The sequence below is a fragment of the Carassius gibelio genome, chromosome B2 (genome assembly GCF_023724105.1).
Source record: "Carassius gibelio isolate Cgi1373 ecotype wild population from Czech Republic chromosome B2, carGib1.2-hapl.c, whole genome shotgun sequence".
Taxonomy (NCBI): Eukaryota; Metazoa; Chordata; class Actinopteri; order Cypriniformes; family Cyprinidae; genus Carassius; species Carassius gibelio.
Window position 1 is genome coordinate 13,391,107 of NC_068397.1, and position 13,392 is coordinate 13,404,498.

Genomic DNA, 13,392 nt, shown 5'->3' on the forward strand with positions numbered 1-13,392 from the left:
TTAATGACATAATTTAGATTATTGGGTGAACTAACCATATAATTGTTTGTCATGCTTTATGTTGAAACAGATGTGTTTTGTTTGCTTTCAAACGATTGACTACTGCCGTGCATGAATCCTGTCGCAAAATGTGGCTACATGAAGGTAATAATGTAATTAATATGGAGCCAGAAGAGTCTCAATAAAGATAAATGCACACACTACAGTCACATATGCACACATAGGATTCATACATGCACACACATAATTCATAAATACACACACAGGATACACAAATGCACACAAAATTCACAAATGCACACACAAAATTTAAAAAGCACAGAAGATTCACAAATGCATACAAAATTCAGAAATGCACACAAAATTCAGAAATACACACACAATTTAGAAATGCCAACAACATTTACAAATGCACTCAAGATTCACAAATGCACAGGACAAGATTCAGAAATGTATTTCTGATGCACACACACATATATCTTGATTTACAAACTGCTTGCGGTCTGTGAACTTCACTACATTTGTGTGTGAATTTTGAGACTCCCTTGACTTGGCTCGACACACAAATGCCTTTTTTTAAACAGGGAATGATCTGCAACCAATCAGATATCTCCCTTGTTTTAGCCAATCACAAGAATGCACCCCACGTGGGGGATTGTTTACTTATAAGCCAATCAGCGAACGACTCACTTTCCTCACGCAGCGAACGACTCACTTTCCTCAGCGAACGACTCACTTACCTCACACAGCCGGCGACTCACTTTGCGCAGCCAGCGACCCACTTTGCGCAGCGAACGACTCACTTTCCTCACGAGTCACGCAGCGAACGACTCACTTTCCTCACCCAGCGAGCGACTCACTTTTCTCAGCGAACGATTCACTTTCCTCAAGCAGCGAAGTTGAGCGAACGATTCACTTTCCTCACGCAGCGATCAACTCACCTTCCTAAGCGAACGACAGCCGGAGACCCAATTTTCGCAGCCAGAGAGCCACTTTCCTCTCGCAGCGGACCACTGACTCTCTCTTCATGTAGGGACTGAATATTATAATTAAAGTGTCTTCTATATTGCATCCAAAATAATATTTAGATATATTTAAATATTCAAAAAGGTTTAAACATTTTTTTTTTTTACTTTCATTAAAATATTTCAATAAAATGAAACAATTGCCTATTGCAAATTTATGAATCCATGGTTAACTTTTTTTCTGCAGTCACTGGGCTATATGTATTGAGACATTTTTAAATTTATATTTAGTAAAAAATAATAAAAAATAAACCTGAATTGTAATCTAAACATCTGTATTTTCATACAATTTAATACAATTGCTGTGTGAACACGTTCATGTGATTGGCTTATAAGTAAACAATCCCCCCACATGGGGTGCATTCTTGTGATTGGCTAAAAGAAGGGAGATATCTGATTGGTTGCTGATCATTCCCTGTTTAAAAAAAAGCATTTGCGAGCCAAGTCAGGGGAGTCTCAAAATTCCCACACAAATGCAGTGAAGTTCACAGACCGCAAGCAGTTTGTGAATCAAGATATATGTGTGTGTGCATCAGAAATACATTTCTGAATCTTGTCCTGTGCATTTGTGAATCTTGAGTGCATTTGTAAATGTTGTCTGCATTTCTGAATTGTGTGTGTATTTCTGATTTTTGTGTGCATTTCTGAATTTTGTATGCATTTGTGAATCTTCTGTGCTTTTTAAATTTTGTGTGTGCATTTGTGAATTTTGTGCGCATTTGTGCATCTTGTGTGTGTATTTATGAATCATGTGTGTGCATCTATGAATCCTGTGTGTGCATATGTGAATGTAGTGTGTGCATTTATCTTTATTGAGACTCTTCTGGCTCCATAAATTAATGCTTAAAATCTGAATATTGTTGTCCATGTAAAGTACAAATTATAAATAAATTATATGTTTATACGTTAAATTCTGAAGGGGACGTTGGATGGCACTGCGTGGTGACATAATGACATGTGCCATGAAAGGAATATTCTAAAAGCAACAACTAAACACCTTAAACATAATATGAGTGAGTCACTGTGACATACAGCCAAGTATAGTGACCCATACTCAGAATTCGTGCTCTGCATTTAACCCATCCAAAGTGCACACACACAGCAGTGAACAAACACACCCGGAGCAGTGGGCAGCCATTTATGCTGCGGCGCCCAGGGAGCAGTTGGGGGTTCAGTGCCTTTCTCAAGGGCACCAATATCATGGTATTGCTGGCCCGAGACTCGAACCCACAACCCTAAGGTTAGGAGTCAAACTCTCTTAACCACTAGGCCACAACTTCTGAATATTGTCTTATTCAGAATAAGGTAAATAATGATATTACTGATGTCCATGTAAACTATTAAAGTTGACATTGTTGAAGTGGAAATATTGACAATTTTTTTATGCACTAGTTACAGTAATTCTCTGCCACCTGCAGGTACAACAATGATGTAAAACACATTAAGATCCTCACCAAGGAGGGGTGCTTCTACATTGCTGAAAGCAGGACATTCAAGACTGTGTTAGTAAGTGGGTTTGAGTTGCACAGAAGCAATGGTCTTCATCATCATTTGCTCTATTTATCATCACCGTATGAATACATATGTAGGGTGCTATAATTTAGTGTTGCTAGCTGTGCTGCAGAGACCTGAGCTTTTTTTATCGAAAAATCAAGAACATGTGCTGATCTGCATATTTCTGTATTAGATTAGCATAATTAATAATGTGAGTCCAACTATTAATCCATCAGAGTCATCAATACTACTGCAGACTTATGTTTCTTCTACATGGTTTAAGTTTTCCTAATAAAGTACACTGTGCTGACTGCTGACAGTAAGTACTGTAAGAAGGAAACAAAACTTTAATGTACACAATAGTGCTGAATGATTATTATTTCATATATCATGGTACTCCAGGGTGTGTCAAAGAATAGTATTACTATGGTGCACATCCATAATTACAGGGGTATTTAAAGTAAATAATTTAGGTCACAGAGGTTCAGCTGGCAAGACATTTTGGGAATCCCTGCATTTTAAGCATTTAGTAAAAAAAAATTTTCTGTCCAGGAACTGGTTGAGTATTACAAACAGCACTCTTTGAAAGAGGGTTTCCGTACTCTGGACATTACTCTGCGGGTGCCCTATAAGGAGCTTGGTAGTGGACTCGCACCTGCTGGTGAGTATCGTATACCTTGTTTAAAATCACAATGACTATATGATGACATTAGTTCAGACTGTCAGCATAAAAACACATAAAATCAGATTTTTTTCTTTCAAATTTTATTAAAACCCCATATGGAGATGATTTGAAGTGCATTCCAATCAAATTTTAACTGAGGCATCACAGTCTGGATGCTCTGGCTGCTTTAATCGGATTTCAAATAGTCTGTTGCATCATTCTTAATGTGACAAGCAACATTGTCAAACCATTGCCATAAGTATTTACAGTATGCAGTATTCAAACAAAGCCAAAGGTGGCTGTGTTTCTGGCATGAAACATTGCAATATATACTGTACCAGTCTGCTCCATTGCTGAGTTTTTCTTGTGTGACAGAGAAGCTCTGCATCGCAACTCAATAGGTAATAATATTGCTTATTTGGAGATTGAGATGATGAACCTGTATTTTTACTGCATTTGTTGAAAGTCCATCAAAAATTGGGTATGCTTGTGTTGTGCCATGCAGATAAGTTGGTTATGTCTAGACACACAAATCTGATTTGATCTCTTGCTATAAATAGTCAGGCTGAAAAGATCTGATTTGCCTGCAGTCTTGGGATATTTGGACTTGAAACTTAGACTCTGACTTTGACTCAGAATGCAATTATGAATGAACTTGGACTCAGTACGTCTTAGGTGGACTCAGACTTGGATTTGTCTGAACTCTGAAAAGTGTCCAAAATGTCCATGTCATGTGTAACATAAAAGACAAGTAACAACATACAATCAAAAAAAAAAAACTAAGATTTAACCTTTGTGACACAATTAAATCATGCTGAGATTGATTTGGGTAAAAGTATACAAATATAATTTGTTTACATTAGATATCTTTTATCCTATTTTACCATAATCATGATTCTGAAGCCTGTCGTGTCTTGCTTTCATGCATAAATCATAACTGGGGATAATAAAATTCAATAATAATGGTGAATCAGGGTATCTTCCGTCCATTCCAAATCCGTTTCAAATTAAAAAACAGAAAACGAAAAACTCAAGAGGATTCAAGTGAGAGAACATGAATTAAATAACGAGAAATGGAAAAATGGCTCGTTTATTCGTTATTCCATCTAGGTTAACAAACGGAAAATGAGTTTTTGACTTGATTTCTCATTTTGTCGTTTTGGGTTTAAAAAACGGCTTATGGCTTCAATATTTCATTCGCACTTGTGGGCGGAGCTGAAACGCTCCTTTCATCTGATTGGTCGGATCGCTCCGCCTTCAACTCGGGCTCCTCAGTCTTTCAGAATAAGAGTCATACAAGCGCAATATCTGAAACCAGATGTAGACACATAATTCGCGTTGTTGCGACTTGCAAGTCACCCCTTTAAATTATTTCTAGGTTATAGTATTGTATGAATATTGTCCCACTGTAAATACAGTGCAAATAGTTCTGTCTCCTGGGATAAAAGTGAAGTGGAAATAAAAATCAATAATAGACTGAACATTTCCATGATAATATGTCTGTAACATTTACCACTCTCATCTTTTAAGTCTAATGGCACTAGGTAGGTGTGTGTGACATTAATAATTAATTGTGGAAATTAATATAGTTAAATTTATTAAATAAATTAGAATTATTAGTTTTATTACAGACAAAATTGAATGATGTTTCTCTTTTAGTCTTCTTTGTTGGCCTTGACAACGACTAAAATTTTACTGTTTCACCAAATTCAGCTCAGATCTTCAGACTCGTTTAACTCGTTGCTGTAACTGGTCAGACTTTTTCCTTCTCAAAAAATCCTAGTGACTTTCATTATCTGAGCGATGAAGGTCTTACACTTAAGGTCCACTAGAGGGGGAGACAGGATTTCTGTTTATGTAAGTTTAAATGACAGATAAATACATTAATTTCATGTGTACTACCATGAATATGCCATATATGTGTAACACAGGTTCTTCAATGATAGATGGGGTGGTAGGGGGGTATACCTTAGCTCAATGATAGCTGTATAATATAAAACAACATTAACTACTGCAGCTGGTACCAAATAAAAATTATTAAGTTTTGGAAAAACTGCAAGTCAAATGTACTTGCACAAATGACTTGCTGTTACATAATACCCCATATGCGTTGTTGGGGACGTTTTCGTCCACTAGGGGGTAAAGTTGAGTCTTATTTTGGCCACAACTTTCTTTGTGTTGCAGCTAATGGAATGATTGGTGACAAATCTTATTTTGACACTTATTTTGGGAAAATGCTTGAAATTTTTCAAAAACTCAACAGTATACTGTGGGTAAATTCACTACCCTTTTGTTATGTTTGGGATGAAAACACCCACTAAATTAAAATGCTGTAAAAATGTCTCAGATAAAGATTTTTTTTTTTTTTTTTTGCATAAATCTATTAATCACCTTCAGTCCTGATCAAAACTACCAAATGTTTAAAAAGAAAATCCAAGATTTTAACTCTTTAATTACCAAGTTCATAAATTATGTCACTGATTTGGTCACTGATTGACATATTTTCAATATAAAAAGTAATTGTGGACTGGATATTTTTTTTTACCTTTTATGACAGTCTTGGGCATGTCAAAGATTAGTAACTGTAGATTAAATTTGATGTATTGTTAGTTTTGTGCAGCATTAGATTTTAATTTTTTCTCCCTCATTTATTGTTGGTGGCTGTTTTTGTCCCATTGACTTCCATTATAACGACATTTTTTGATTGCAAAGCCATGACACCATATAATCATGCACTCTTGATTGTTGGTGGTTTTCCCTGTTGGGAAGAGGTAACATTTGTTATTTTTACAGTTGATCACTAGGTGGGACCATTAACCCTTTAGGCCTGTGCAAAAAAAGGCTTAGTTTCTGGCCTGTATATAGAGTTATATGGAGTTTAACAGCAAATTATAGTGTGTGTGTGTGTGTGTGTGTGTGTGTGTGTGTGTGTTTGAGAGAGAGAGAGAGAGAGAGAGAGAGAGTGGGAGAGACCTTTGTTTACTTACCTTGATGTATCTGAAAAAAATCCAAATATGCACCTCATGCTCTCAGAACTACATGGACTAAACAATAAAAAAAAAGAAGTGTGTTTATGCACCTGCTGACTTTTGATGGTGAAAAGAACGGAGGGCCTATGTGTGAAATGCTTGTCTTTTCTTGATGGTGAAGCCAGTTTAAAACCTTTAAATCTTATTAAAAAAACTACTTTGAACATAATTGATTATGGACCAAAATGCAATACCAACTTCAAATAAGCAGCAACTCGCTGGAGGGGTCAAGCTGCATAATCATTTCTAAAACTCTGGTTCAAGTCAAGCCCTTTCTCGTATTGCTTGCTGCTCTTCTCACCATCAAATGACCAGAAGGATGGCATGCAAGTGTTTAAATCCATGTACTGTTTTTGTTTAGTCTATACTTATCACCACCATTAAAAGGCAGCAGGTGCATAAATAAACTTTTGTTTACTCCATGTAGTTCTGAGAGCTGAGGTGTACATTTAGATTTTCTCAAATACATCAAGGTAAGTGCGCAAAAGTCTCTCTCTCTCTCTCTCTCTCTCTCCTACACACATACACACAATATAATTTGCTGTTATACTCCACATAACTCTATATACAAGTCAGAAACTAAGCTTTTTTTTGCACAGGCCTATCTAAAGGGTTGATGGTCCCACCTAGTGATCAACTGTAAAAAATAACAAATTTTACCTCTTCCCAACAGGGAAAACCACAAACAATCAAGAATGCATGATTATGTTTCATGGCTTTGCAATCAAAAATGTAATTATAATGGAAGTCAGTGAAAAAAAAAAACATCCACCAACAATAAATCAGGGGAAAAAAAATTTATCTAATGCTTATAGCAGTTTAATTGAGTGAATGTTTTCATCCCGAACATAACGAAAGGGTAGTGAATTTGAACAATGCACAAGGGATACATAATAATTTTTATTTGGCACCAGCCGCAATTAATGTTGACAGCTAGCAGGAGTGTGGTGGGGTTTAAGGTCTGTTTTGACCAATGGATGGAGACCTCAAGGCAGTGGCCTTAATGCTTATCTGAAGATTTGTCTTTATAGATTACAGTTTACATTGTACTTACTGAAGTACACCTCTGCATGCAGACACCCAACTGTACAAATTCATTTATAGATTTAAAACCCAGTCCTGAACCGGGAGAACCATGTTCTGCAGAGTTCAGTTCCAACACACTTGCTTGGACATTGCTACTGATCCTGAAGACCTTGCTTAGCTTAGGTGTGTTTATTTGGGGTAGCTAAACTTTGCAGGACACTGGCCGTCCAAGAGGAGGACAGAGAGTCCTGACATTAGCATTTACATTCAGTGCATGTGATTTATCAACACTGAGTACATCTTAAAATGTACAGCTCATGAAAAATGGACAAACAGATGGACAAATGGACAAACATTAAATGCATAAACCAGTGTGAATAAAAAATATATTAAAATACATTTGGAGGTATGTTGAAAAAGCCAGAATGGGAAGTTTTAAAGTACAGCTTGAAGTGTGAAGTTTATTCTTGTACACAGATATGGCATATTCATGGTAGTACACATGAAATTAATGCATTTATTTGCCATTTTACGTAAATAGAAATCCTGTCTCCCCCTCTAGTGGACATTAAGTGTAAGACCTTCATTGCTCAGATAATGAAAATCACTAGGATTTTTTGAGAAGGAAATTTGGTGAAACATTAAAATTTTAGTCGTTGTCAATTACTCTCATAATAAATGATAATAATGTTCAAATATATGTTGGCTTTCTCAAGGCCAACAAAGAAGACTAAAAGAAAAACCATTCAATTTAGTATGTAATAAAACGAATATTACTAATTTATTTAATAAATTTAACTATAGTAATTTTCCCAATTAATTATTAATGTCACACACACCTACCTAGTGCCTTTTGACTTAAAAGATGAGAGTGGTAAATGTTACAGACATATTATCATGGAACTGTTCAGTCTATTATTGATTTTTATTTCCACTTCACTTTTATCCCAGGAGACAGAACTATTTGCACTGTATTTACAGTGGGACAATATTCATACAATACTATAACCTAGAAATAATTTAAAGGCGTGACTTGCAAGTCGCAACAACGCGAATTATGTGCGCAGCAACATCTGACTCAAATATTATGTTAATTAACAGTGAGCGGTGGTTTCAGACACTACTCTTATAAGACTCTTATTCTGAAAGAATGTAAGATCGAGTTGAAGGCGGAGCGATCCGACCAATCAGATGAAAGGAGCGTTTCAGCTCCGCCCACAAGTGCGAATGAAATATTGAAGCCATAAGCCGTTTTTTAAACCCAAAAGGACAAAATGAGAAATCAAGTCAAAAACTCATTTTCCGTTTGTTAACCTAGATGGAATAACGAATAAACGAGCCATTTTCCCATTTCTCGTTATTTAATTCATGTTCTCTCACTTGAATCCTCTTGAGTTTTTCGTTTTCTGTTTTTTAATTTGAAACGGATTTGGAATGGACGGAAGATACCCTGATTCTGGAGCCTCAACATTCGATTTGCAGCGTTGCACATCATTTGATTGGAGTGCTTATTGTTCGCTTTTTTGTAGCCTATATAATTTATACCTTTTAATGCTTCTATAAAGGACAGACATTTTAATCTTTTGTTTTTTTTTTATCCACCATCTATCTTTCTGTCATCGTTTGGCTCAACATGGCTTATGTCTGTCCTGTGCACTGAGCACTCTCTCGTACCCATCATGAGTAGACAAACCCCATACTGCTGATTGGCTCAAGTTTGTTTTGGTACTCGGCTCGACTCAGTTTTCTGAAGCGTTAAAAAATACATAACCCACCTTTAAGTAATAATAATAATAATAATAATAATATGTTTAATTTATATAGTGCCTTTCCTGAGCTCAAGGACGCTGAACATTGTACACCAAAGCAACAAAAATTAATAACAATGAACATTTGCTCAATGCAAATATTGCAAATAATGCAGTTGCATATAATACAGATTATGTAGTGAAGACATAAAAATGGAAAACAAAACGGATGAATACACATGTAAATTAGTGATAGTGTTGATTATACAAATAAGTTTTAAGTTTTGACTTGAATTCACTACAAGAGGTGACTGTTGTGAGTGACAGGGGAAGTGGATTCCAAAGTTTGGGTGCAATAACGGAAAAGGACCTGCCGCCCATTGAAGATAGGCGGGACCTAGGTACAGAAAGAAGTTCAGAATTAGAAGACCGGAGTGTGCGAGAAGGTATATAAGAAGATAGTAAGTTGGAATGATAGGATGGAGCAAGAACTTTAAGTGCCTTAAAGGTGAGCAGAAGAATTTTGTATTGCACACGTAAAGATACAGGCAACCAGTGAAGTTTAAATAAAATTGGGGTGATGTGAGCAGATTTTTTTTGTTGAAGTGAATAATCTGGCAGCAGAATTTTGAATGTACTGCAGACAAACAATGGAGTGAGCTGGTAAACCAGAGAAAAGAGCATTACAATAGACCAGGCGAGTGGTAACGAATACATGCACTAAAGAGTCCGCATCTTTTCTACTCAGAAAAGGAAGACGTTGTGCAATTCGACGTAGTTGAAAAAAAAGCAGCTTTGGAGAGTTTAGTAATGTGGTCATCCAAGGTTAGTGATGGGTCTAGAATGACACCTAAATTTTTAACAGTAGCTGATGGAAAAATAGAAATAGCGCCCAGGTCAAAGCTAGAAACATCAGTTTTATTTTTTATTAGAGATGGTGGACCAATTATTACAATTTCTGTTTTATTCCAGTTCAGACTGAGAAAATTAGAATGTAGATAACAATAAGATATGAAGATAAGGATGTCATCGACTGGGTAGAATCTGGTTGACAAGCAGTATATATCTGGATGTCATCAGCATAACAGTGGTAGTTAAAACCATGACGACAAATTATTTGGCCAAGAGGCTGAATATAGAGGATGAATAATAATGGTCCGAGAACTGAGCCCTGGGTATTGAAGTATTTCCTATCTGTGAGATATGAGGAGAACCAAGATAATGCAGAACCTGAGATGGCAACTTCTGCAAGGCGAGAGAGTAATAACTTATGACAAATATTATCAAAAGCTGAGCTAAGGTCAAGTAATAAAAAAATTTAAAAACTGCCTGAATCGCCAGAAAGTAATAGATCATTGAGAACCTTTACTAGCGCAGTTTCTGTACTTTGCCGTGTGCGAAAACCAGACTGAAAAATATCAAAGAGATTGTTGCGACCTAGAAATGACTGCAGCTGGGAGGCAACAGTCTTTTCCATGATTTTAGATACAAATGGCAGGTTAGAGATTGGACGATAGTTGGGTAGATTTACAGGATACAGATTCATTTTTTTAAAGAATATGAGTAACAGCATCAGTCTTGAGTGAGATAGGAACTGTGGAAGAAATGAAAGACATGTTTATGAGGTCTGAGATAGGGGCAGAAATAACAGTACAATAATGAGAAAATTAGGTGCAGGGTCTAGTCTAATTTTACTGCTGATTCAGGTTTACCAAATTGGACCTTATGTGCATGATGCACCATTTAAAGGTATTTCTATAAACTGTTTCAGCACGCTGAGACTGCATTCGTAGATGACTTATGTTCTCATTGTTAAAATGTATGGAGTCCCCTCTGTCACACCCAGTTTTAGCTCCTCTTGTCATAAGAGGGCTACTTTGGCTGGCCAGGGTGATCTGAGGGTTACTGTGTGGGCTTCCCCAACGAGCCAGCCTCCTCGGGCCACACCCCCCTCACAAACGCTGCAGCCAGTTGAGTTTCCGGATGAGTTTGCTGGACCCTTTCAGGTTCCTGACATCTCATTCGGGGCTCAGGAGGAAGACCAGATGTCGATCGCCACATAACAAGGCGGGCTTGAGTCCACGGGAGATGAGGATTCGGCTGCATTGCCTCCCTCGGGAGTGCCAGCATTGTCTGAGTCTGATCCTGAGCTAACGGCCGGCTCCAAGCTTTCCTCCAAGGCCTGTAAGTTCTCAACCACGCTTGTGGCCAAGGCTTACAAAGCTGCAGGTCAGGCCACTTCTGCCCTGCATGCCATGGCCACCCTTCAGGTCTACCAGGCCAATGTGCTCAAAGAGCTGCATGTGGGCAGTGCTGACCCAGGCCATGCGTTGTTCCTTAGATGGGCAACTTGGGGTTGGGGGTGTCAGCTAGTCAAGAGATAGTAGCAGGACCACTCCTTCACCCGGAGGAGGGCTGGGGAGAATCCCTTGTTCTAGTTTTCTTTTTGTTCCGTCACTGGCAGTGGTACCCAAACCTTCATTAAAAGAGCTTTTTTCTTTACCTCCGGGTCCCAAGAGGCCGCAAATGACAGTTGGCGACGTGCTTCCTCATAGCTCTCATTCCCCTCTTCCCTTGCCAGTTGCCACGCAGAGCTAGCTCGAGAACGCATTGCCTTTTCATGCCCTCTTTGCCACTCGGAATCAGACGCGTGCTCACACTCCGCCCCTGCTAAGGGACGCTATGCCTCCCCGGGGCTGTCTGTTCCGCCTTGCTGCCCCACTGTAGGGGGTATGCCTGTAGTTCCCTTGACCCCGCTGGATCGGTTTCTGAGAGCCCATCCCGCTGGCTCATCCAACAGATCAGGCTTGGCTACACGATTCAGTTCACCCGGCGTCCCCCCAGGTTTCAGGGTGTTCGCGCAACGATGGTGGGCAAGGATGCTCCTGTCATCTGTGCAGAGGTTGCGACCCTGCTAGCAAAGGGCACAATAGAGCCGGTCCCTCCAGCTGACATGACGTCTGGTTTTTACAGCCCCTACTTCATAGTACCCAAGAAAACAGATGGGTTATGCCTTCTGTTCAAGATGCTAATGCCCAAGCGCATTTTCAAATGCATTCATCCGTTGGATTAGTTTGCAGCAATCGACCTAAAGGACGTCTACTTTCATGGCTCCATTCTTCCTCGACACAGACCGTTTCTTCGGTTTGCTTTTGAGGGGGAGCCATATCAGTACAAGGATTTCCCATTCGGGTTGGCCTGTCTCCCTACTTCTTTACAAAAGTCACAGAGTGAGCCCTGACTCCTCTCAGGGAATGAGGTGTCCGTATGAAAGTAAAAAGTTGTGACATTTGCCAAGTATGATTATCCATACTCTGAATTGGTGCTCTGCATTTAACCCATCCAAGTGCACACACACACAGCATAGAGAAGTGAACAAACTGTGAACACACACCAAAAGCAGTGGGCAGCTATAGATTCAGTGCACGGGGAGCCATGGATATTGAGGGTGGAAGATAGCGCTGTTCATTCACTCCCTCCCACCTTCAAACTAGTCCAAGTCTCTAACCTTTTGGCCACAGCTGCCCTGTATACTCAACTACCTTGACAACTGGCTGATTCTAGCTCACTCTCGAGCACGGGGATCAGGTGATCAGACAACTCACCCATCTGGGTCTTTGGGTCAACTGGGAAAAGAGCAAACTCTCCCCTGTGCAGATGATCTCTTTTTTATGTATGAAAATAGACTCTGTCGCCATGTTCATGCAGCTTACGAACGAGCATGCACAGTCACTGCTGAATTGCCTTAGTCAATTTGAGGGCAAGAGAGCGGTTCCACTGAAACTGTTTCAGAGACTCCCGGGGCCTATGGCATCCGCAGCAGCAGTCATACCTCTCGGGTTTCTTCTTATGAGACTGCTTCAGCACTTGCTTCATGACCGAGGAACCCCTAGAAACCAGTGTCCAAATGTACTGTTGTGTCAACAGATGCCTCTGCCACAGGATGGGGTGTCATGTGCAATAGGCATGCTGCGTCAGGTTCCTGGACAGAACCCCAACTTCAGTGGCATGTCAATTACCTCGAGTTGCTAGCAGTACAACTTGCTCTGCACCGCTTCAGGGCCTTGCTGGAGGACAAGCATGTCCTGGTCCGTACGGACAACACAGCGACCGTAGCGTACATCAACCATCAGGGTGGTCTACACCCCTGTCGCATGTCGCAACTTGCTTGCCATCTCCTCTTGTGGAGTCATCTGAGGTCGCTTTGTGCCATTCACATCCCGGGCAGGCTCAATCATGCAGCCAACGAGCTTTCACATCAGCAGTCTCGCCCTGGGGAATGGAGACTCCATCCCCAGTCAGTTCAGCTGATTTGGGAACTCTTCAGAGACTCAAGTAGACCTGTTTAACTCTCCAGAAAATTCCCACTGCCTGTTGTGTTTCCCTCTTCTGCATCTGTACATACG

General features: G+C 39.4%; 1 protein-coding gene across 6 annotated transcripts in view; it reads left to right on the forward strand.

Annotated features, from left to right (window-relative positions):
- The window catches only part of LOC127951048 (guanine nucleotide exchange factor VAV3), a 72,638-nt gene that overhangs the window by 50,161 nt on the left and 9,085 nt on the right, over window positions 1-13,392 (forward strand). For 5 of the 6 annotated variants that reach the window (XM_052548656.1, XM_052548659.1, XM_052548657.1 and 2 more), the window contains exons 24-25: window positions 2,444-2,531; window positions 3,072-3,180. In XM_052548656.1, coding sequence (XP_052404616.1) covers window positions 2,444-2,531; window positions 3,072-3,180 — 197 coding nt within the window. Of the gene's footprint in view, window positions 1-70; window positions 145-1,944; window positions 2,331-2,443; window positions 2,532-3,071; window positions 3,181-13,392 lie in introns of those variants that run through there. The other variant, XR_008152579.1, reaches the window with a different exon arrangement.